At 38.6% G+C, this 25,855-nt stretch overlaps 1 protein-coding gene across 6 annotated transcripts in view; it reads left to right on the plus strand.

The window, feature by feature from the left end:
* CORIN (corin, serine peptidase) overlaps positions 1–25,855 on the plus strand; it is a 210,761-nt gene that overhangs the window by 12,701 nt on the left and 172,205 nt on the right. For all 6 annotated transcript variants that reach the window (XM_014738735.3, XM_070262494.1, XM_070262495.1 and 3 more), the window contains exon 2: positions 18,352–18,496. In XM_014738735.3, coding sequence (XP_014594221.3) covers positions 18,352–18,496 — 145 coding nt within the window. The remainder of the gene's footprint in view (positions 1–18,351; positions 18,497–25,855) is intronic.

Raw genomic sequence — 25,855 nt, forward strand, 5'->3', positions numbered from 1 at the left:
AGGAGACTAAAGAGACATGAAAATTAAGTATCACATGTGGTTCTAAATTAGACTCTTTTGGTATAAGGGGTGTTATTGGGACAACTAGCCAAACTCGAGTGGGTTCTGAGAATTAGACGCTAGCAGTATATCAGTATAATTTCCTGGTTTTGATGGCTGTCTTGTGGTTATGTAGGAGAATGTCCTTGTTTGTAGGAAATACCCACTAACATATTCCAGAGTGATAGGGCATTCAATTAACAACTTAGTATCAGATGGTTCAGAAAAAAAGTTCTTTGTATTGTACTTCCAACCTTTCTATAAATATGTGGTTGTTTCCAACTTTTTTAAAAAGTAAATAAATTTTGTTTTATAATTTCAGGAGTTTTTTTTACTTTTATGTTTGTATCTACTCTAAGACATTCTTATTTGTAATCTTCGTAATCATGGCAACCTTTTTTTTAAAAAGCAATTTAGAAGGCTGTTAATATACAATTTAATGTTGTATTTCCAAAAGGAAAGTTTTTTTCTAACTTCTTCAACTGAAAACAGGATTATTAATAATCACTAATTCACAGTCATAATTCTTAATTGCATTTTTTTTTTGGAAAGGATAAAAGTCAATACATCAAGGTTAGGCAATTATTAAATATTTAAAAAATATCTTTTTCATTATTTTAGTCTGTCTTAATTTGGATCCAGGGGTTTGCCTTTTCATAAGCATATTAGATACATACATAATATTGTACATATTTTAAAACATTTTTCATTTATAAGTTTGGTTTTCTTTCAAAGCGCAGACAACTTCAGCGCTGGAAAGAAACTCAAGAGAATTGACAGGTGTTATTCTTTGTGAAATACTGTATTATGATTTTTAAAATGTTTTATTACTTGGGAATACTAACTGTGGAAAGATGTCAAAACAAAATTAAAAAATATGATGGATGGACCAATGAGATCTATACTCTCAAAAGCCTTCTTTTCCTTTTATTATCAACTTCTTATAATTTTTGGAAATGTGATTCTCAGTACTTTGGGGTCTCTGATCATAAATATTAAACATTCAGCACAGTTTATACTGTAAATATGTATTATATTAAAGAACATTTGAAACCATTAGTGGACAGAAGCTTGGAAGGTAAACTATTTAATTATGGCTGAAATCATAATTCTAGTAGTTCAATTTTGAGTGCTTATTGGTAAATATTCGTTAATATTCCTTGTCACTGAAGTATTTTCAATAGACTGGTGTCTGTTGTAGTTGAGTTGAACATACTAGGTTTTAATAAAAAGATGGAAGTTGGTTTTATAAGTTCATTTTTCACATTACCGCAAATTATTTGCCCAGTACTTACTCTTTTAGGACTTACTGAAATTGTAATTAAATGAATGTTTATATAACTATTTACTCTCTTTCTCTACTGATAGATTGTATGTTCCATGAATATTATTCTCAGGAGCTGCTTGGCATAGGTTCAGTCTTCAAGGCATGGTTTCCTAATTGTTCTTGCAGTGAACTGTCTATCTGTAGCTTTAAGAAGGCAGTGTTCGGTTCTGTTCAGTAATTTCCCAGTCCTTGCCTCCTTGGAGGCAGTCAATTCATTTGTTCTTTGAGATCTTGCCCCTCCTCCTTTGTTTGATTTCTTTGGGTTCCAGCCATACATTATTATCTAGCAGCCACCAAAAACATCTCTCCCTTTCTAATAGCCTCTTTGAGAGTATTAAATCTGGTGCAACTCTTTGCCCTCCTCCATCTGTCTGTCTAGACCTTCAGAGTCACATTTTCTTCTTCCTATCTGCTCTGCCTATCAGCTCAAAGCTCAGCCTTCCTCTTAAGGAAATCGATCTCTTCCTCCAGCTTCACCAGTTTGCTGTTTTGAAAATAAGACTGATGTATGATTTTCAAACCATTCCACGTCTCCTCTGACTTCCTGAGTTAAACTGATTCTATCAAGACGGAATGTTCAATGCATGGGCCTTTTAAATTGCCTTTTTAGCCTTGCACTTGCAAAAATTTTACTGAATTGTGTTCCTGTTTCACCTCAAGGAGATGTACTACACTATGATAAAGCTGTCCATTCATTTTTTTTGAGGAAGATTTGCCCTGAGCTAACATCTGTTACCAATCTTCCTCTATTTTGTACGTGGGTTGCTGCCACAGCACAGTGGCTGATGAGTGTTGTAGGTCCATACCCGGGAACTGAACCTGGGCCACCAAAGTTGAGTGTGCTAAGCTTAACCAGTAGGCCATGGAACTGGCCCCTGTCCATTCTTTTTTTTGTTTTGAAAAAGAATCTGCCACCTTTCTCTGACTGAATCCATGAATTAGGTTTCTAAAATCTAAAGTCATGATCAGAGGTTATTTAATTAACAAATCCAGAGTGAATTAGGACCATATAATGGAGGACAGCTGAAACTTATGAACAAGCCTCATGCATCTGAGGTGTTGGCACCTCCACTTGTTGATTTCTTTCCATGGGCCTGAATGCAATTTAAAACAACATAATAAAGAATGGAATTTGGGGCAACCTTTCTTTAATACCTGTTCTAAGACTGACACAAATAATCAAGTCTAGAAATTCATGTCTGCTCCTGGAGAGCTAAAAGATCTCAGCTGTTTTGTGGTTTTCAGGCAGCATTTTGTTCTGCTCACCTCCAGGACCTACAAAGCTTTGATCCTACCTCAGCCTTAACTTGACTCACTGGACCAAGCTACACGTGTGTAGCTTGGGGACAGAGGCTGCATAGATTGCCGAAAGTCTAAAATGTACTTTGGTCCAGAGACTACATGGACCACGCTTGGTACAGGTCCCTCAAAGCTTTAAGCTCATGCCCTTCCTGCCCTAGAAATAATCACTGTTGTGTATTTTTCTTCCCAAATACGGCTCCTAACTCTTCCTGAAGATTCCTGGTTCAATGTAGTAGGTGTTAGGTTTTGCAGGACCTAATAAATTATGCCTCTCCTCTTTGATTGATGTTGACATTAAAATTCTGTGTTCTTTTATGTGCCATATAGAGTGATGGTCACAATGAAAAGGCACAATGTTTGATCTCAGAAAATATACCATCTCTTTGTAGAGAAAAGGCATAAACTCTCAGTGTTTACTCAGAGACCTAATGTTAGTTAATGCCTGGAGAAGGTGGGAACAGTTTGCTTACTTAGAACTGTGCCTTACGTCCAGATCGTAGAGCTGACCATGCAGTATGTGTTTAATAGATGCTTGCTGAATAGCCTAAGTGCTTCTCAACCAGGAAAGGTGGTGCCCTGGGGGACATTTGGAAATATGGAGGACTTCTTGTGGGTCACGATGCCTGGGTTGAGGGAGAGTTACTGCTGGCATTTCTTAGGTGATGCCTAGGGATGCCAAATGTCCTAGAGAATCCTGTCAGTGAAAAGCTGTCCTGCTCTAAATGTCTATTATGTTGCTTCCCTTTGGCCTTGCTCCTCCCTCAACCAACACACACACATACTTTGAGACGCGTGGGAATGAATGCTCAGGAAATACTGTTGTTTCATCTTGGTGCAAAAGTAAGAATTTCTCTTTCTTTCTGACCATGCCCTCATTCCCTCTGCCCCTATGGTTGACTTGTGTTAGTCCTTTCTACATATCTGCATTACTGTCCTTCACAGGGTTTTAAGTTGCCCATGAAGTTGTGTATCTCCTGGGAGGGAGGTTGTCAATCCCAGAGGGCAGGGACTGTCTTTCTCATCTTTATATTCCCGTATCCCAGCTGTGCACAGAATAGGTGCTAAATAAGCATGAGAGGAATACACCAAATTAGTGAGATTATAACATGTACCATAGACATGTTTTGTAATGGAACTTCAACTCAGAACTTCTCTGTATTTTCCAACTAGAATATTCATGAAATATAGGAAAACATGATGAACGTAAAGTTTGGAATGCATCCTTTTGCTCCAGGTATTCAGAAAGAAATTGCTGCTTCATCTAACACGTAAAATCCTTATTGTCCTTCTTTTACTGCAGGATTCCCTTCAGCAGGTAAGTTCAGTAGGTTAACTGTTTTCAACATCTGTTTATGCTTTACTTTGCATTGAAATGCCTGAAATGGATTGTTGCAGAGCATAAAATCCATTTTGTCTTGTATGCATTTCCTGATTATTTTCAGCTGTAGAAAGTCAATATTTTTGTTCTCTACTCACTTTGCCAATCTGTTTCAATTTCTAAAAGTCAGAACATTTCCATTGTTATAGGATCAGCGAGTCAATTAGGTGTCTAAGATTTGCACAAATTCAACAGCTTCCTTTGTGCTGCATGAAAAATAGGTTTGGCTTCATTTGGCAATACGTTAGGCTTCTCTGGGTTTAGCCATAGCTTCCTTAGAAATGTCGTAACTTATAATCAGGATGTGAAACTTAAAACACTTTTATGAATAAATGTCAAATATTTAATTTCCTGACGGATGGATAACCCAACCCTCCTTTTTTCCCCTGTAGCCTCCATTGTTTCCAAAAAAATATAGTGAAAAAATGACCTTTAAGACTCTTCAATCTATGCAGAAAGAGTTCTGATATTGTATCAGCTTTAAAAGGAATCTTTTATTACTTTAACATTTGTATCTGCCATAAAATGATAACATTGACATGTTTGAGATTGGGAGCAAAGTCATCTTGAAACAGGACACAGGGTCCTATTTGTCCATCTTGTCTAGATATGGAGTTGCCTGCTGTTTCTTGCCAAGATCATCTCCCGTAACTGTCACAGAAATGTGACCTTCCCACCTTGCTCTAAAGAAAATGCAGTTTCCTTAAAAGTTTTTCCTTTTGCCTCTGAAGACATCTCACATGAATAAAGATTATAACTTTCCTCTAGGGAGACTGAATTGAGCAAACTCCATGTTATGCGTTCAAGAGAGAAATCAGGACTCTTACAACTTTTTGAACTTGAAAGAAACATTATTATTATTATTATTATTAATTTTCTTTTGCTTTACCAATTTCAGTTTATTTTTGGAATATTTGTGGTTGGAGCAAGACATTCATTTTCTACGCCTTATTTGCGGATATGGAAGTATGGTTAGGACAGGGTGATGACTTTATAAGGTCACCTAGATTGTCAGTGGTGGAGACAATATTGTACAAGTTGCCTCTGAAACATTCCAATCTTCTCTCTCATATGTCAGACTTCAGCTAAACAATGCTACCCTCAAAATGAAACGCTCAAGTGATACACTGCCTGGGGACTGGATTATTATTATCTGGTCTCCGCAACAGGAAAAATATTTTGTCGGTATTTAGTCTCCATACTGAAATCCATCCTGGGATGTGTGAATGTGAAGCTTAGGGAAGGACTATCTGGTGCTGTTGTTATGATGTTAATTTTCAAAGGAGAAAATGTGGGCCGAGTTGGCTTGCAGAACCATGTGTTCTGGTGTGAACTGAAAAATTTCGTTTTGAGAGAGTGCATGAGTTATTTGAACTTTGTCTGCTTCAATTAAATGCCAGAACATGGGATGAAAAGACTTACTGAAAAGCAGATGCCTGTTCTTCACGCCTCTTGGGATGTTAGAAGCAGACATCACAATGAGAGACATTTGGGTTTGGCATAATTCACTGATGGATGGTTTTGGAGGCATTTTGCTTATTGGTAGAATGGGAGCTAATATTATGGAGAATTGGCAGATGCCTGGTTTGAGAAGTATCTAAATCATTGATCTCTCATTCCGTAAAATCTACTTTTAATTCATGTGGGGAATGCTTTCACAGTTCATTGAGAACAGAGAGGAAAACATCTAGCACTGGCAGATTATCTTCTTAAATAAGTGGGTAACAATTGGCTCGTTTTTTGCTCAGTGGACAGAGTGGAGGCGAGTTGGAGAAGCTCCATCTTAACACTGAAAAAACAATTCATATCGCATTTTGGAGTGATGGTTGTGCAGGACAGTGTTCCAAGTCAAATATCTAGCAGCTAGGGAAGACTTCTGTCTGCATTTTTTCAGGACTGCGAGTCTATTAACATGTGACAGCATAATATCCCCACGGAGTTGAGAGGGAGCTTCCATGTCCTGTTCAAGCCGCACCAGTTGGAACAACCTTGTCATCCTTGCAGGCTGTTCTCTGCTCCACTGAAACAGCAAAGTGTGAATGCATTTGCAGTTCAACACCTTCCTGCCTAGAGAACTAAGGTGCTAAATTAGTCTCAAACCAATACATAGTGTTGATTTCGGAAGGATTTTTCTTTTTAATTGCTTTTAACATTGTAATCAAATCTTTTGTGGTAGGGCAGATGGTCACTGAATTCCGCCACAATTTTGCATACAATCCCATCTGCTAGCATGTATGCTGTCATTTTGGTTTAAAAATATTTCTATATTTTGACTTGGTCATAGCATAAACTTCAAAGCAATAAACAGAATTTTACTAAATCCACCAAATTGACATATGAATTAGGACAACCTTTGAATAGTGATATTTGTGCACCTAAAATTCATAGACTGTGTTGACTAACCATCCTGTATTAACTAAGTCTACATAATTTCATAATTGTATTTAAGAATATAATCATTTTGGTATTTCAAAAAATCCGTAGTGTAGTGTCACATTATGAAAGTAGAATTAACCCTCACATCTCAGAATGCACTGTTAGTCAGAAACAGTTTATATACTACTTCAAGTTTGCCTGATCTTTGGTTATAATATAAACCAATCCTATTTGAAATAAAAATATGAACATATTTCTATGTCCGATGCTGCACCTTAAAAGCTGATTTAATCTCCTTGTAGACAGGAGGTTTAAGTGAACGTTATCACTTCCAGAGCTGTTGTAGGCCAAGAATGGTATATGTTTAGCAAAAGTTTGGAATGGTCAGGGAATAGGGTTTTTTGTTATTGTTGTTAGGTTTTTGATGTATTAAATAGGAACGTGAACCTTCTTTCTATTTTAATCTTTGCTATTGAAAATGATGTTTCTTATGTTATCTACGTGTACTAAGCAGAAAGGCATCCACATCTTTGAAAAGTGATGATCGAGGCCAATACCTGCATGGCATTCTCAAGGCAAAATATTCTAACCTATAGAAATTGTAGAAGATCCCACATTTTCCAGAATTCCATGTCATTCTCTGGTAATATTTTATAAATTTAATTCTTGATAATTTGCTTATTTTCTTATGATTTTCCATTTCTCTAAAAGATAGAGAATAGAATATTTCTGAAACTAAAGAGTCCTGGTAATTAAAGTTTTATCATACAATTGGCTTAATGTTTTTAAGATAATTGTGAAAAGTGAGCTCTAGAAAAAAATTGAAAAATACCACAGAGAGGCCATTTCTAAAATGTATCTTGTTGTCCAGCTGCAGTGAGGTGGTAATCCTCCATTATGTCCTGTCTGACCTGGAAGGAGCCACAGAAGCATGGAGACTCAGGAAAAAGTCTATTTCTTACCCCTAAAAGGGCAGCGATATTGAGGAGTGGATGGTTTTGAAACTCTTATGTTGAATGCTACGAGATATGGTCCTTCATAGGCTTTGGGGCATCCATGGTCAGCTCTGCATGACTCAGTGGGAGCTTTCAAGCTTTGTCTATCTTTGTAGAAACAGAGCTGGAGAGTGCATAGTGTGTTCCAGGAAGCTCTGAAAGTTATGGTGCCGAATTAAGGCTAAAAACCATGGGATCTCTAGTCACCTACTGGATTTCAGAAAAGGAAATTGAATATCACTTTAGATCCTTTTTGTCCGTGTGTGTGTGTGAGGAACATGTGCTAACATCCATTGCCAATATTCCCCTTTTCGCTGAGGAAGATTAGCCCTGAGCTAACATTGCATCCATCTTCCTCTATTTTGTATATGGGATGCTGCCACAGCATGGCCTGATAAACAGTGGGGAAGTCCGTGCCCAGGATCTGAACCTGTGAAACCCAGGCCGCTGAAGCGGAGCATGCGAAGTTAACCAGTACACCACTGGGCCGACCCCTAGATTCTGCGTTTTTTGTTGATTGTCTTGAAATATTTTTATTAAGTTACTCACAAAGAGCCTCAAATTTCTCATCTGTAAGTGGGTATGCATCCACCTAGTAGAGCTGTTTTGAGGATTAAGAGCATTTCTCTATGCAACAAGTTTAGAGGAGTTCCTGGCCCACAGGAAACGTGCAGTGGGTTTCTTGCTGCATTGCTATCATTACTATTATGGTTATGAGTGTAGCAATTATTCACACATGGAGCAGCATTCAATTCTTTGTGTTTCTAAGACTCTACTGACAATGGGAAGGCATATTTAGTTGAGTTTATTGACACATTATTTTAATATTTTTATAGAATGCCTACTACAAGCCAGGCCCTTTTTAAGTAGTGGGGCTACAACGGTGAGCAAAACCCAACATGGTGCCTGCCTGGTGGTGTAGTGGTTAAGTGTGTGCACTCCACTTTGGTGGCCTGGGGTTCACAGGTTTGGATTCTGGGTGTGGACCTACACACTGCTCATCAAACCATACTGTGGCGGCATCTCTTATAGAAAATAGAGGAAGATTGGCACCAATGTTAGCTCAGAGCTAATCTTCCTCAGCAGAAAGAGAGAGATTGGCAACAGATGTTAGCTCAGGCCAATCTTCCTCACCAGAAACAAAACAAAAAACCCAACATGGTCCCTGACCTCATGGAGCCCAGAGTGTGGCAGAAATAACCAACATAATCTCATAATCACACAAATACCTATAAATTATAACTGGGATAAAGGGCAGAAAGACCAGAACTAGTCATGGGTCATGAGTTGATGTATAAAGGGTGAGTCCTGAGTGACTCTGGCAGGTTGGGAGTTGGAGGGAGGCCATTCCAGGCAGACAGTACTTATAAGGACCTGAGAAGAGCCGGGTGGCAGGAGCATAGAGAGGGGGCGGGTTGGGTCCAGGAGTGGTGTGCAATGAGCCTGGTATAGGCTGGGCAGATCTAGAAGATCCTGCTACTCAAAGTGTGGTCCTCAGGCCACCAGCATCAGCATCATCTGGGAGCTGGTAAGGAATGCAGAGTCTCAGGCCCCACCCTAGGCCTACAGGATCAGCCTCTCCCCACACGAAGGACTCTCCTTCACACGCACATTGAAGTTTGAGAAGCGTTGTCTTCTATATCATGTTAGGGAAGTCTTTGTCTCTCAAGTCTCTGGAGAGTTTTAAGCTGGGAGGTGATATATCCAAATGAGCATTTTGAAAAGGTGATGTGGGCTACAGTGTGGAGGTTGAAAGGGACAGGTGAGGATATGGGGAAACCAGTAGGAGATTGCTGAAGTAGGTAGAGAATGCGGGGTCTCTGCGGGGACTGCTAGAGGACCTGGTCCAGTGACTGTCTGCATTTCGACCAACTTACTTTTGATTGTTTGCTCCCTATTAATCACTGTTTGAAAACATTTGGGCTATCACACTGTACTTAGAAATTTGTAACTGAAAATTGCTAGGTTGTAATTTACTCAGTTGTAAATTTTTTCTTCTGAGTTTATCCTGATCGAAGACATATAAATGACCCCAGGCTTCTGATTAACAGGAGATGATCCTCTGTGGCTGCACTGAGTTGCTGTTAATTATGGTCAAAAATAAACAAACTCGAGAGTTACATTGCTTAGCATGAAAAGCCTAGAGGTATGGTGTTTAAATGGTTCTTTCCTTCCTTCCATCAAAAGTAAGTATATTAAAAACCCAAAACTTTCTTGGGAAATTTTGCTGGCCTTTAATTGTGAATTATTCATTTACTTGAGAGAATGTATATTTATTTTGATCCTGCTATATACTAGATACTTAATAGTTGACTAAGGGATAAAAATAATGTTCTGGGTACATGGTATAGCTATTTGTTGAATGAATTAAACACAGCTCTTTACATCCTGAAATTACAGTTCAGTAATTTTAGTATGTAAATACATGGCCATTATATGAAGTAGAAAGCGGTAAGTGCCATAGTTCAGTTAAAATTGCTTCAGCTGCAAGTGATAGAATTTTCAGATTGACATGTAAATGTAGTCTGAGAGTAAGCAGTTCAGGGCTAACAGGGCAGCTTTACTGATCCATCAGGGATCCAGTTTCCCTCTTTCTTGCTACTCAGTCATCCTCTGCGTATAGCTTTCATTTCTGGGTCTAAGATGGTTGCTGGAGCTCCAGCTGTTGCATCCATATTCCAGCCAGCAGGAAAAAGGAAGGACAATACCCCTCTCATGGAGAACACTTCCTGGAAATCACATTTACCACTTCCAATTTCATCCCATGGTCAAGAACTCAGTCACATGGTCTCAGACAGCTGCAAGAGAAGCCAGGAAATGCTGTATTTATTCTAAGTGGCTGTCATATTTTGGTCCAGCTGAAATTTCGGGTTCTGTTTCTAAAATCAAAGGAAAGAACAGATGCTGGGACCCAATAGTCTCTGCCACATACCAGAAATTCAGATGAGGCAGAGAGAGATCACTTCTGTCCGGGTAATCAAGGAAGGCTTTCTGAATGAGGTGAAATACGAGTTACTTCTTTAAGGATTTGGACTCATGCAGATGGATGTGGGAGAAATAAATAGTCTAGAACCATGATTTCCAAACTGTGTGCTGAGGTACCCCAAGACACTGTGGTGACTCACAGAGGCTCTGCCATTTCTTTACAATTTTTAAGGGAAATCCAGCAATACTTGACATTTGTTGGTTACCAGATAAAATACTGGCTTGTGGTGGTGGACAGTTTCAACATTAGATTGTGCTGTATTCCTTATGATGTCATTCTGTCTTCATAAAGCTAGTTTCTTGGTGGTTGCTGTGTGAAAAGTCGTACCATGCAAAAATCCATGTGGATGGGGCCGGCCCAGTGGTGTAGTGGTTAAGTTTGCAAGCTCTGCTTGGCAGCCCGGGGTTCACAGATTCAGATCCTGGGTACAGACCTACACACCACTGGTCAAGCCATGCTGTGGCAGCATCCCACATACAAAATAGAGGAAGATGGGCACAGATGTTAGCTCAGGGCCACTCTTCCTCAAGCAAAAATAGGAAGGGTGGCAACCGATGTTAGCTCAGGGCAGGTCTTACTCACCAAAAAAAAAAAGAACCCATGTGGGACAGGCAATGAGTGGTGGTGGTTTCCACTCTGATTCCAAGGTTTGAGATGTTGTGCACTGCCCAACAGGTGCACATGTCCCATTAGTAAGTAATTGTGGGTATTTAAGAAAGACATGAAAATATTTTTTATTTTAATTTGTGTGTAGTATTTTTTCAAGTGGCTACTAAATTTTTAGGATATAAATACTTATAAAATTGTTGGACCAAGCTACTTAATAAATGAAACTCTTAGGCATTTCTTTTGGACTAGGATCACTGAAGAAATTACCTGGACACTGAAGGTGCTGTGAACCAAGAATGTCTTGGGATCTCTGATTTAGGGGTTCAATGGAGTTACAGGCCACTTCTTTTCATGTTCTCAACATAGGTGGTGGTTAAAAATTTTTGTCTATAATAAAATCCATGACAATTTGCTTTTTGAAACACAAAATGTTCTGGCTTCAAAGCTCACAATAGGAAATGTGAATATGGAATTGTATTAATAGTTCTAGTAAAAACTTATTTTATTAATTTTAGTATATTTTCCATGAAAGGGTAATATTTTTACTTTTTTTTAAAAATAGATTTTTCTCCTCTAAATATTTTTGGATGATTCAGGAATAGACTTTTTAAGGCATATATCATTTAAAAGAGAAGCAGTGATTTGCTTAATTACATACAGAGCAATTTTTGTTTAGATGACTTAACTAATTCACTTGTTTAACAGTATTAATCCATTCCTGACTGTTCAGGTGCTGTTCTAGATGCTGGGCGTACACCGACAAGAAAAGGGCAATATTTGCATATATACATAGAGAGAGAGAGACAGCTGAATTACTGTTATTTATGCTATGATTATGTTTTTACAGAAGGAGAAATAAATTTGTACTTTCTAGCTCTATAATCTTACAAGTATTTGTTGGTTCCTATAGTTTACAATGCATGTTGTAGGACTGTTTCAGTTTGAATATTTCTGAAACTTGTGCTTTTCTTTCTTCTAATATAACACATATAGTCTTTTTTTCTTTTTTAAAGATTGACACCTGAGCTAACAACTCTTGCCAATCTTCTTTTTTTTTTGTTTCTGATTTTTCTCCCTGAATCCCCCAAGTACATAGTTGTATATTTTAGCTGTGGGTCCTTCTAGTTGTGGCCTGTGGGATGCCACCTCAGCATGGCCTGAAGAGCAGTGCCATGTCTGCACCCAGGATCCGAACCAGTGAAACCCTGGGCTGCTGAAGCAGAGCGTGCAAACTCAACCACTCGGCCGTGGGGCTGGCCCCAAACACATGTAGTCTTGATACTTTTTTTTTCCTATTTTGAAGACTGTTTTTATCTTTGAAACCTTTGGGGAGTAACCATGTATTACAGCAACAATTAGGCAGTTTTGTCTGCCAGTTTGCCACTTGTACAATTATATTAGGTTTCACTATAAATATTTTATATCAGGGGTTGGCAAACTTTTTCTGTAAAGGGCCAGACGGTAAATATTTTAGGCCTTGTGGGCCATATGGCTCTGTTGCAACTACTTAGTGCTGATGTAGCCGGAAAGCAGCTATAGACAATATATAAACAAATGAACGTGGCTGTCTGCCAATAAACTTGGTGTACAACAACAGGCAGTGGGCTGGGTTTGGCCCGTGGGCTGTACTTTGCTGAGCCCTGCTTTATATATTTAAAATGTAAGATTTATTATGTGGGAGGGTCCAACTGATTAAAAAATAGTTCTTACATAACCCAACCTAAGAGTGAGGGGCCAGTCTGGACAGCCCCCCAGCCACTTACCCAACTCTGAATGTGGGGAGTTATGAGGGGGGTAAGGCTGTTACCCTTAAGAAGGCAAGTGGGCCCTTCTGGGCTGAACTTCTGCTTTATTGTGACCTATTGTTGGCACATATTTCCTTCTCTGGAATTCTCTGGGTGAACCTACCTAGCGGGGCAACTGATATCCCCAGTCAGATATTTCTGGTTCAGTGGATCTTTGGTAAGTCCTGGCCCTGGCCTCAGGAGAGCATCTTCCATCTGAGGAATCAGCGGGCTGGTGTCTCCTTGTTCTCAAGCAGTTTCTGCCATTTACAGCTGTGGAAATACTCCCAAGAATGTACCACGTGTTAATAAAGTCAAATGCTGCGGGGAGGTAGAATAGGATAAAGGTTAATGTAACTGAAATACCAGCCCTGGTCTCCTTGAGCTTTGAAATCTTAATGAAATGGACTTGAAACCCCATACACCCCTGTGGAAATCCAAAGTCCTTCCGAAATCTCTGCCAATCCACTGGGCACATAGTTCTCTGGATCCAGGCTCTGAATCTCCTGAACTAGTTCAGTTTGGAGATCACTTTTCACGTTGCCTTTTCTTGTCATCCAGTGACATACAGCCTCTTTCTCACTCTGGCTACAGTGTGGAGAACAAATCAGGGAGGGCAGGAATGGATATAGGTAAACCAGATGGGAGGAGGCGTTTGCGGTATTCCAGGTGAGACATGATGGTAGTTTTCACTAGAATGGAGGATCTATGAGGCTGGAGATTTTTGCTTTGCACAGCGATATATCCAAAGTGCCCCAACAGTGCCTGGCACATGATAGGTGCTCAGTTACCTTTTCCTGAGATAAAAAACCCTGGAAGAACACCAGATATGGGAATGAAGATAATTTATTTGGTTTCAGACATGCTGGGTTTGAGGTGTTTTTGCAACATCCAGTGAGGAGATGTCAAATGGCCAGTTGGATACAAAGGTCTGGAGCTCAGAGGGAAGATCTATGCTTACCATTTAAAGATGTAAGTCACACATGCAGGGCTGGCATTGATGCTGTTTGTTTAGGCGATATTTCCTGGAGCGAGTGAATGTGATAAAAGAGCTTACAGAAAGAGAAGCAATGACCAGAGAGGTAGGAGAAAGAGAAACCAAAGGAAGAAAGTGCTTGAAGAAGACGGGAGTGGCTAACTGAGAATTTGATCTCTCAAATGATACTGAGATGTCATTAAAATGATGGCTGAAAAATATCACTTGGATATAGCAACATTCAGGTCATTGGTGACAATTGCAAAAGCTCTTTTGGTACAGTGACAGAAAAGGGTGCCAAATTGTAGTGGCCACAAGAGTAAACAGTGAGTGAGGAAATTTGGACAACAAATATTAACAACTCGTAGAGCATTTTGGACGAGAAGGAAAAAGACAGACAGGACAGTGGCTGAAGTGGGATATAGACTTCAGGATGGATAAAAAAATAACCAGGAGAGACCTAAAAATGATAAAAAGCTGATGGCAGTGATATGGGAGACACGGGGGGGGGGGGGGGAGATATGGATAGATTGTGGGTATATGATTAAATGGAGAATTAAGATGTAAAATCCCCGAGAAGGGAGAAGGAGATGGAGTCTGTAACAAAATAAGGAGGATTAGTCCTAAAAAGGAGGAGTCTTAAATAACTTCTCTATCGTAACAGGAGAGAAGGATGTGTAAATGGGCAGGAGTGTAGGTTTAGATTTAGGTAGGTGAGGCAATTCCCATTTGATGGCTTTTATTTTCTCTGCAAGATGAGAAGTGGAGTGGGTCCTCTTTTAATAGTGAGGGCAGAAGAGTGGGAAGAGGTAGTTAGAGGAGAATGGAGAGTAGATTGTTGGATTCATCTGGTGTTGGCTTTTACAGGGTGAGTGAGAAGAAAATCTGGAGGGATAAGAGGGTTCAGGGCGTTAGCAAGAGTATTATTTAAATAATAGTCCAAACATTCTAAATAAGACATGTAAGGAAATGATAAAAGGAGAGAGTTGATAGACTGGGAGGAGATAGAGGGATCAATGGCCAGTAGGTTCCAAAAGAGAAGGAGAATGGCTGTTGTGAAAATAGTTGAATCAGTAAGCTGGGAGGAGTTAAGAATGTAGACGAAGGATGAGAAGGCCTCCCAATGGAACCAAATTGACTCAAGAAAATATTCTAGTTAGGTAGATTGTATCCATACATATTACATAAACCAACATGACAGCTTTTAAAATAAATGTAGTTCGTAAGATACAAGAAGTGAGTTTTCACCAACAGGATTAATAAAACATAAGAATTACATATTTGAAATACGTGCAGGTCAATCAGGTGCATCCTTCCCTAGCCGCACCATGGAATGCTGTGCCTGGGCTTGGCTGACAGTTTCAAGCAATGTGGAGGGTAGATTCTGGAAGAGGGTGCCATCTGGAAAGAGGGTTGTTCAGTCCGCTGAAATGAAGCTTAGGAATTGTCCTACCAGTTTATCTCATGTGGCATTGTTCACTCAATAGCAAAGTCAGAGTTGCCTTATATTCAGAGGAACATCAAAGGGCCTCTGAATAATGCAACATTTGCAGCCACAGCCCTCTGGCCATGCAAGCAAGAGGAAAGCTCTGCACTTGAACAAAGTGCTGAAATTTCTCCTAAGTCTTTCTTAGTGCTGAATTTCTTCTAAGTATTTCTTTCTCTTCTCCCCTTGATAAAGCAAACAATTTCCTAGTCACTGGGGAAAATAACTGCACTAATCATGAATATGGTTTCTGGAGGTCAAGAACTTGTTGATATATTCTTACATGATCTATTAAAATGAACTTCCAGCACTTTCTCCACTGACTCTTCACTTACGGATACTCAATGGCATGTATTTAGCCACTCAAGCAGATAGCACTGAAGCCATTGTGAATTTGCCACCCAAGAAGATTATCCCTATAATGTTCCTGTGACCACCTTAACAAAAAATCTTTTCCATTGTTGTAGAAGCCAGACAAAGTGGCATAATTCCTTGTCTCTCTGGATGTGTTTTACCACTCTTTTTTTTAACTGTAACAGGGCTTCTCAGGGGTACTTTTCACAGAGTTATGTCTAGTTCAAGCGCTGGTTCCTTACAATGTCTTACCTGGTTCTCCAGCAAGAGATCCTATTCCCATCTTTTGCATTCCTATGGCACTTTAGCTATAAGTTTCATGGTGCTTATCGTTTGCTACCTTGAAATGTAGTTATATTATTTGTGTACATATCTCTTCCACAAGAATGTGAGCTTTTGAGGGACAGTTAGTCTGAAATCATTGTTATATCCATCACTATGCTTATCATAATTAGTAGGTGTTTACTAACTAATTGTTGAGTAAATGAAATAAAAATTTGATTGTAATGCTGTCTCCATTGGGCTGCAATCCCACACTTGCTTTTTACAGGTATATGTTATCTCCAGACCTGAAAGGGTACCATCTACCCAATGTTGGTGTTGTAATCAATGTGCTATTGCAGATCTTATATTATATTATGTCAGTGTGTGGTTTGCAAATGTGGGAATTTCCCAGGTAAAATCTGAAACTGGCCGCTGCACACGGAGGGCAAGGAGATACTGAAGAAAGAGGCGGACCATTCTAGATTGGTAGGTAGCAGGTTTAATAAACAAGGGAATTACGTATGAGGCTTGTCTTGGGTGGCTGCAAGAGGAGTAGATTTCCACACCTACCTGCCAGAATCCTAAAAGTTTACGTAGAGGCCTTAACTAGGTTCAGTTACGTGTGCTGTCCAGATGGTCTCAACAACGCATTACTCTCTCAAGGCTGCATCCTTGAAAAAGGCTCCAGCTGTGAGAACAGTGGGCCGAATATACATTCCAAGGACACGGGAGGAGGTGAGGAGTCAGGTACAGCTCGAGGGTCAACTAGCAGCCACGTCCTTTCGATGACCTCCTCCAACACAGTGCCATGTCTTCTTGCAGATCAAATTGTAAATTAACTCTGAATGATCTCACATTGGCTGGTAGATTAAACCAGTTGCAGAGGAAATGGGTCAGCAAAGACATTAACCTGGGAAATCAAGCCATTCTCAAGCTAACATATGTTCTTTCAAATGATGTCTCTCACAGAGAATTCTTAAAATTCTTAAAAGAGGGTGTCATCACATCACAGTGTATGTAGTGAACACTGCTTGCAATATGTGTTAGTGAGCAAGAATTGATTCTGATACGGGGGAATAAAGCAGAAATGGAGAATCACATATGCTTCACAATTTAGAAGAACCCAGCAAAGTTGCCTTTTTATCCTTGGGAAATTATCAGGTGCTGGTTATGTACTGGAAATGATCAAGTACAGGACCTTTCTGTTAAAACAACTTTTTTTTTACGTTAAGGCTCTATCTCAAAGGTCATTCATTTTTCAAAATTAGATATTTCTTATAGGGGAAGAACCAATAAGACCCGCCCATGCATGGCGTGAGAGCAGGATGGAGAAGTGAGGAGTCTTGGGGTTATTGGAATAGTGGAGTTTCTGTCAGCACAAATACAGAAGTCAGGAAAGAAGTAGTTTGAAGGTGGGGATAGAAAAGGAGATAGTTTGGTTTTGGACGTGTTGAGAAGAGATGTTGCTAAGTACTAGGCACTGGAAATATATACTATAACTTAAAAGGAAGTTCAGGGCTCAGAGAGATTGAGCAGATAGTTGCACAGAGGTTGTAGTTAAACTCTGAAACTGTCAGAGGAGAAAGTGCAAGGAAAGTCAGAAGTCCAGAGAGAATCATGAGAAATGCCTTTGTTAATGGGATCAGAAGAGTGGCTCATAGTGAGTGACTCAGATCACTTTTAATTCTATCTCAGACTCCTACTGAAAAAGTCACTGCCTTAAGCTAGCCATTTGCAATAAATGAATTTCCAGACATCATTTCTGGAAGGAGATTGAACTAAGCAAAATTTAAAGTATTTGAAGACAAGAACTTTATCTGAGCCATCACATTGCACCTCGTCATCCTCTTGCAAATGGATGGGCTGCAGGGGCAGTGCAGACAGCAGAGGATGTCCTGAGAGATCGTCAATGTCTAACTGGCCAAGGGGACAGGCTCTTTATTGTTCAACTTGTCACTAAATACATGGTCAGTGATATTTAACTTTGATGAATTATTAATGGCTGAAAACTTATTTTATCCAGATTCATGCAGATTTGGGTTAGGACTAACGAGACAATAGTGAAGTCTGGATAATGTCTTGTCTACACCTACTCACCAATATTTTATCACAGTATTAGGCAGTCTTTGCTTATAACTCTGGACCAATGTGAGTTCTTGCCATGGTAATTCATAGCGCTTTGGAATAGCTCAAATTGGCAAATATGTTTAAAAAATCAGGATGGAATATCATTAAAAGTTTATGTACTCCTGAAAAACGTTTCAGAAATAGGTCATTTGCTCTGCCCTGAATGTGGTTTGTTCATTTATTAGCGTGATTTGGTGACTAACCTCATTTCATGCCCTAAAGTACACACAGTAAAATCTCTCAGAATGCTGCTGCTCTGAATGGACAGCTGTACTCTAAAATTTCATGCCATGTATTGAATTGCTTTGTAATATTAAAACCATATTTTATCTTCCTCTTTTACTTTAGGTCTTGAGAGCCGATGACGGTAGCATGGGTGACGGCTGCTCGCAGAAGCTGGCGACTGCTAATATTCTCCGTTTCCTGTTGCTGGTCCTGATTCCATGTATCTGTGCTCTTATTGTCCTGCTGGTGGTTCTGCTTTGCTTTGTTGGTGAGTGATGCCATTATTACAGAAAAATGAAGTCGAAATTAAAATTAGCATGATTTATAAGGGTGATTTCTACTTAGTACTTATTTATCCTAAAGTGTCAACTCATTAAGAGGGTTGTCTGTTGATTATCTTATGCAGATTTGTAGCTTCAGCCTCTGTAATCACTTGACTAGTTATTATTATTAATATTAATTAATAGATTAATTAATTCAAAGCTTTTAAGGAGTGATTACTAGGTATCAAGCACTTTGAAAGTCCCTGAGAACTTAAGGATGGTTAAATTAGTCCTGCTTTCTTAGGAACTCACAGTTGAGAGGATGAGATGATTATTGTGCAACACAGGTTGATGATGGAGGTACGTACAAGGTGCTTCGGGGGAGTCAAAGGCTTTATGGAGCATTAGCATTTTGACCTTCGGAATAGTTAGTAGAAATTCAGGTTAGAAGGCAGTTGTACCTGGGTCTGGCAGAGAAAATAGAAAGTGCAAGAGTAGAACCACATGAAAGATGGAGATGGACTTAGGAAAATGGGTGAAATTTTGGCAGTTGTTTGAAATGCAGCTAGACTGAGAGATGAGGTCCAAATGACGCAGAATCTAGGATTCCTCCTAAGAGGTTTGGGCTTTAGCACCTAGGTCATTGGTTTTCAAACTCTATTCTATGGAACCAAGATTCTGAGGAGGGACTCAAGGATTGCCCAAATGTGCGCTTGGACTTTCTAATATAAAAAATAGATCCTGAGCACACACTCTAACTAAATATTACATACCGATTTTTAAGCTAGCAGAGACCAGCAACCAAGTAATCTATGCTGACAGATTAATTCACTTGTATTTGGATCTTGCTATCTTTCTTTAAGTGAACAATATCCTAAGTTTAAAAGGTGAGCTGTTGGGGGGCGGAAAACCCTCAAAATATTACCATTGGTGGTTACCTATTGCTATGAATCAGGATTTTTTGAAATTGCGCAATCAAATAAAATAGAGAAATAAATATCAAGATGATTCTGATCTAATTGCATTAGCAATGATTTTGATTTTTTTAATTTCAGCAAAACTACTTTATTTTCTCATTGATTGGTTTTTAATAAGTTATACATTTACAACAAAGTAAATTAATCTCAATAAACTACAGCTCATATCTATTTGTGATATTAGGATCTTATATGATATTTACTTGAAAATAATATTTGTCTGCTGCAAAAATGCTTGAAAACTACTGTTATGGGTGGTGGTTTACATTGGATCTTTCCAAGTAAGGAGAAATCTAGTGATATTTGCATTTGCAAAAGACAATAGACCTGGATACACTACAGAGGATTAGAGTCAGAAAGAAGTGAAGGCAAGCAGACCAATTTGGGACTTTGGTTATGGTCTAAGTAAAAGATAAGGGCTTGAATTAAGGCATTTGGTGCATTAAAATCAATAGAAATCAAGCCGACTGGGTTTTGGTGTGTGAGAGAAGGAGGCGTCATTGTTGACTCCCGGATTTCTGGCTTGGGCAACCAGGTTGATTTTGGTGCCATCTATTCATGCAGGAAGTAAAGGTGGAAGAGTAGGTCGTAGGTAGATGGAGGGTGGGTTGGAGGTTTGGTTTGGACATGTTAAGTTAGATCATTGTGGGACAAGCAAATACAGTCTGATTCTCATAATACTGTGTTCAATGGCTCACATACAATGAAGAATATTCCCTTTCATTTTCAGGGTAGAATGCTAATATGATTCTAAAACACACTTCTAAGTATTTCAGTGCTTAGAGGCCTCTGAGCAGAGGGGAGGTGCTGTTAAAACAGTGCTTTAAGTGGGTTATTTTTATTTTTTTATACCTTTATTGAAATATGATTCACGAAGCATACAATTCACCCATTTGAAGTGTGCAATTCAACAATTTTTAGTATATTCACAGATAAGGGCAACCATCAACACAGTTAACTTTGGAAACTTTTCATCACCTTAAGAAGAAACTCTACTCCCTTTAGCTATCTGTCCCCTGCTATCATTCTGTCTTCCCCCTGCCCCAGCCCTAAGCAACCACCAATCTATTTTCTGTCTCTATAGATTCCCCTATTCTGGAGATTTCGTATGACCATATGTGGTTTTTGTGACTGGCGTCTTTCACTTAGCATAATATTTTCAAGGTTCATCCATGTTGTAGTATGTATCAGCACTTCATTCCTTCTTATAGCCAAATAATATTGCATTGTATGGATTTACCGTATTTCGTTTATCCATTTGTCAATGGATGGACATTTTAGTTGTTTCCATCTTTTGGCTATTGTGAATAATATTGCTCTGCACATTCACGTACAAGATTTTGTGTGGACATATGTTTTCATTTCTCTTGAGTTTATAACTAGGAGTGGAAGTGTTTTTATTGTTTATGTATGGGATCAGGAAGTGTACCGATTTGTAGCCACTTCTAAAGTGCTATTTTGGCTTATGTGTAGGTAACCTTTTAGAAAGTGAGGGTTTCCCAGACATTTTCTTCAAAACCTTTCAAAAGCATTTCATAGGTTTTGTACCAGATGGTTTGATGCAGACATATTAAGTAATATCTGCCCAAATAAACGTTTCCCATTTTATAACTGAGATGTTTGTTGTTGTAATGAGCAATAAAACCATTTTATAGCTTTGTTTAAAAAACTCATTAAATTCTGCTTTTAAAAATGTCCTGTTTGGTTTGAGTTTATAACTCCATGCTCTTTCAAAGTTTTATAGTTATTTCTGGGTCCATAAGTGTTGCTAAGGGATGCTGGAATGCCAATTGTGTTTAAATAACAGGAGCTCTGTCTTCAAAAGACAGATAGTAGTGAGAGCATTATTGATCAGGAAAAGATAATAAAAACCTTATGCTAACAAACACAGATGCGCTATGTGTCTCTCATTTTGTCTGTTTGGGTTTCTCTCATGTGTAAAGTCAAGATGGTAAAAAGATTTCTGAAGATAAGCGAGTTGGACTTTCTGAATAATTATTTCAGCAGCAGGTTACAGAAGAGAGCAGTAACAAATTATTTTTCTTCTGCTCCCGTTAACTGAAGCTAGGGTATAAAGGTTTGGTTTAGTTTAGCTGAGTTTAGTATTTCTAAAATCAGCAGATAGTCTGAGTTGTCCTTATGGTTCCAAAATTTAGACTCTAAAATAAAGATTCAGGTTTTTGAATAAAGTTGAAAATTGAAGAGTGAGCAAGATACAATGTTATACCTAGGTTTTTATTTCTTCAATTATAATCTAATCTGAAGGTCCATGTAACATATAAGAAAGAATTTTAACTTGACACTAGGAGGTCTGGGTTTAGCGACTTAGTCCTCCATTTACTGGGTGTGTGACTTTTGGTCAAATGCTTTACCTTCTTTGTGAGATGAGGAATATAATTCTTATTCATTTCACAGAATTGTTATGGAAGTCAAATGAAATACTATTTATGAAAGTATTTTTATAAATGACAAAGTTCATTATGAAAGTAAATAATTGTTTTTTCTAATGAATATTATTAATATCAGATAAAATGTTAGTAAATAGTCTTGTTAAACTCAGAAATTGACTAAAAATTGTTTATCTCATTTTAACTCAATCCATAAGAACTAAAATCTTTGTACTATGATCCATTGTCATAGTAATCCCGTAATCCATAACCACATAACCACACAACCAAGCCATTGCCACAGTATATTTTAATTGTTGATAAAGTAGCTAGAAAGGATTAAAGTTGACTGACTGTTGTATTTGCAATATGATAGCAAGTTTCTCGTGACTTTTATGCTTCGGCCTGAGAGTTACCTTCAGAGGCTAATTCCTTTCTTATAAGAACTAAACTGGCAGCAGGTTGTACTGTCATCACATGACTAGAAGAGTCAGCTTATGCGACAGAATACTTTATCAGAGATTGAATGGATCCCTGCATGAAATTATGTATAAATATGTAAATAATATATAAACATATATATGCAACATTTATCATGAAATTATTTTGATATGTGGAGAAACATGTAACAGAAATAGAATTGTAGATATAATTCGATACTGTTCATTTCTTTAACAAGCATTTATTGAGTGCCTGTTATGTGCAAAGCAGTGTACTACAGCCATTGGGCACAGCCTTGAATAAAATCTACCCTCGTGGACTCCACAGTTCAGTGAAGGAGAGAGGCATCAAAAATAATCACACAATTAATTAATTATGGCAGAGGTAACTCCTATGTCGGAAGAGACGGTTGCTATGAGAGCTTATGACAGGGGACCAAACCTGGTCTGAGCTGAGGTAGGCTTCCCTGATGGAGTGGCACTTGAAACATGAGCTCCACAGTGAGGATGTCGGAGTAATTGAGGTGACATTGGTTTATAATTTATAATTTATATGTAAGTTATATATACTTTATAGTCATATAGTTTTGATTTTAGGTGTGCATCATTATGTTTTGACTTCTGGGTAGACTACATCATGTTCACCACCAAAAATCTAGTTGCCATCCGTCACCGTACAAATGTACGCCTTTACCCCTTTCACCCTCCCCACACCCCCTTCCCCTCTGGTAGCTACCAATTTATTCTCTGTGTCTATGTGTTTGTTTGTTGTTGTTGTTTTATCTTCCATATATGAGTGAAATCATATGGTATTTGGCTTTTTCCATCTGACTCATTTCATTTAGCATAATACTCTCAGGGTCTATCCATGTTGTCACAAATGGCAAAATTTCCTCTTTTTTATGGCTGAGTAGTATTCTACTGTGGTTGAGGTTTTTAAAAGATGCCACTGGCAGTTGTGTGGAGAGAGGGTTGAAGTGGGTAGAATATGTAGCAGAGAGAAAAAATGGGAGGTTATTGCAAGAGTCCTACAAATGTGCTGCTTTGGGGCATGGTCTGCACTGATTTTTGCAAACTATCGTTCATCTCAATTTAATTTTACCAATGTTATGGTCCAAAAAAATCTCATTAGAATACTTCTTACTTGTTCCTTCCCAGGCTTTTGAAAACTGGGTTTCACAGGCTCTTGTACTCATCCACATCTAAAACAAATTTGCTTTGTTTTAGCCACAAGCTTATGAAGAACAGCCTAAAGTGATCTTCTTAATTTTCTTAAATGATGAAAAGTCTATGGGTGGCCAGTTAATTTTTTATTTTTGCCATGCAAGGAAGAAGAAAGAAAAATTATAGTAGTGGAGGGTATAGGAAATATGGTAAACTATCCATTTTTTCTTGAACTCAAGAGAAGTACTCCTCTACAAAATGACTTTCCTTTTCAAAAATGCTAGATGAGGTAGAGATCATTGAATTTAAATATAGTTTTTCTCTTAGCAAATTTCTTAGAAGCTTGTGGCTTTTACAAGAATTTGGAATTATAAGAATCTTAACTTCCTAACTTGTAATGTTGTATTTTGAATATCATTTTAAAATGGAAAACCTCCAGATCCTTATTTCCTTACAACAAAAATTTAAGATTCTCTATGATTTTTTATAACCTGACTCCACCTTACTTATTTAAATCTCCAAGTTCCTTTAATAACTTTTGCCTTCTGGGGCAGATTCATCAAGAGAGGGTTCTAAAACTTGAGAATAGTTTTTCTTTAACATTGAGGCTGATGTTTTACTTAATTATTTACTTAATGTCTGAAGTTTTTTCTTTCTTTCTTTCTTTCTTTTTTTGGTGAGGAAGATTGCCCCTGAGCTAACATCTATTGTCAGTCTTCCTCTATTTTGTATGTGAGATGCTGCCACAGCATGACCTGATGAGAGGTGTGTAGGTCCACACTTGGGATCTGAACCTGCAACCCTCAGACTGCCAAAGCTGAGCACACGAACCCAATCACTATACCACTAGACCAGGCCCTAAAGCTTTTTGAAATGATAATCTAAAACCTTGTATTCAAAGTATAGTCTGTGGAGTAGCAGCATCAGCATCTCTTGGGAGTTTGTGTGAAATGCAAAATCTGGAATCTGGGGCCCCACTCCAGACCTGCTGAATTTTCAATCTAACAAGATCCCCAGATGATTTCTATCCTTTCTCCACTACTCAACTCACTGCAATCGGATCTTTCCCTCTTTTTCTTCTTTTCATGCTACTAAATCTGTTCTTACCAAGTCTGCCAATGTCTTTTTATCCAACATGCAACATTTGAAACTAATGTGTGATTGAACGAGACTTTAAAGTGAAGAACCTATTCTTTCTCTCTGTGTTTGTTTACACCAATTCAGAAGGAGCATGTTCCTTGTCAGTCAGTGCCTGCAATGCTTTCTTCCATTCAGGGGTGACACCCAGATAGGATCTTGCTCAGTCTTGATTACTCGTTTCTTCTCGAAATGCTCTTCTGCTTTGCCTGCATATTATCACTTCTGCTTTTCCTTCTATTTCTGGCTGCTCTTTCTCCAGCTCCTTAAGCTCACCTTTCTTTACCTATCCATTAAATGTTAGAGCGTCTGTCCTAAGCTCTCTTCTCACTTTACACCCATACTTCTCTTGGCAATGTCATCACTCCCATGACTTCCTTCATCATTCATACATTCGAAAAAGATTTATTGAGGCCTACACAGGCGCCAAGCATTCTGCTGGGTGCTTGAGAGGCAGACATGCATAAAATACCTTCAAACAAGAAAACAGACAATTCCACTTGAGAGTATATGTGATATAAGCAGTGTGTGCTCTAGGAACACAAAGATACAAATTTTGGGGAGTAGTCTGGCAAGGCATTCTGGAGGAAATATTTAGATTGTTCCAGATTTAGACATTTTCTCCTTAATGTTTCACATGCATTTTTTTTTCTATTTTTTTTTAAAGATTGGCACCTGAGCTAACAACCGTTGCCAATCTTCTTCTTCCTTTTTTTTTTTCTGCTTTATCTCTCCCCTCCTCCCCCCCGTATATAGTTGTATATCTTAGCTGCAGGTCCTTCTAGGTGTGGGATGTGGGACGCCACCTCAATGTGGCCTGACGAGCAGTGCCATGTCTGCGCCCAGGATCCGAACCCTGGGCGGCTGCAGGGGAGTGCGTGAACTTAACCACTCGGTCACGGAGCCGGCCCCCTCACATGCATTTTATACTCAATGCATTTACACCAATAACAATAACAAAAGTAAGTTCCTGCAGATTCTCTTTTTCATTCTCTATTTTCTGTTGTGTCAGTTGGAACAGTCTATGCTATACTGTGTAACAAAAATAATCCCCAAATACTAGTGGTTTAAAAACAACAAAGATCAATTTCTCACTCATACTATACGTCCTTTGCAAGATGGCACGGCAGCTGTGCTCACTGAGTCCTTCAGAGACTAAACTGATGGACCAGCCATCATCTTGAACCTTTGTGATTATGGTGCCAGAGAGAAAGAAAAAGAGCACTAGAGGCTCTTTTTTTTAAAAAAAGTATGTAATA

This window comes from Equus caballus, chromosome 3, assembly GCF_041296265.1.
Source record: "Equus caballus isolate H_3958 breed thoroughbred chromosome 3, TB-T2T, whole genome shotgun sequence".
Lineage (NCBI taxonomy): Eukaryota > Metazoa > Chordata > Mammalia > Perissodactyla > Equidae > Equus > Equus caballus.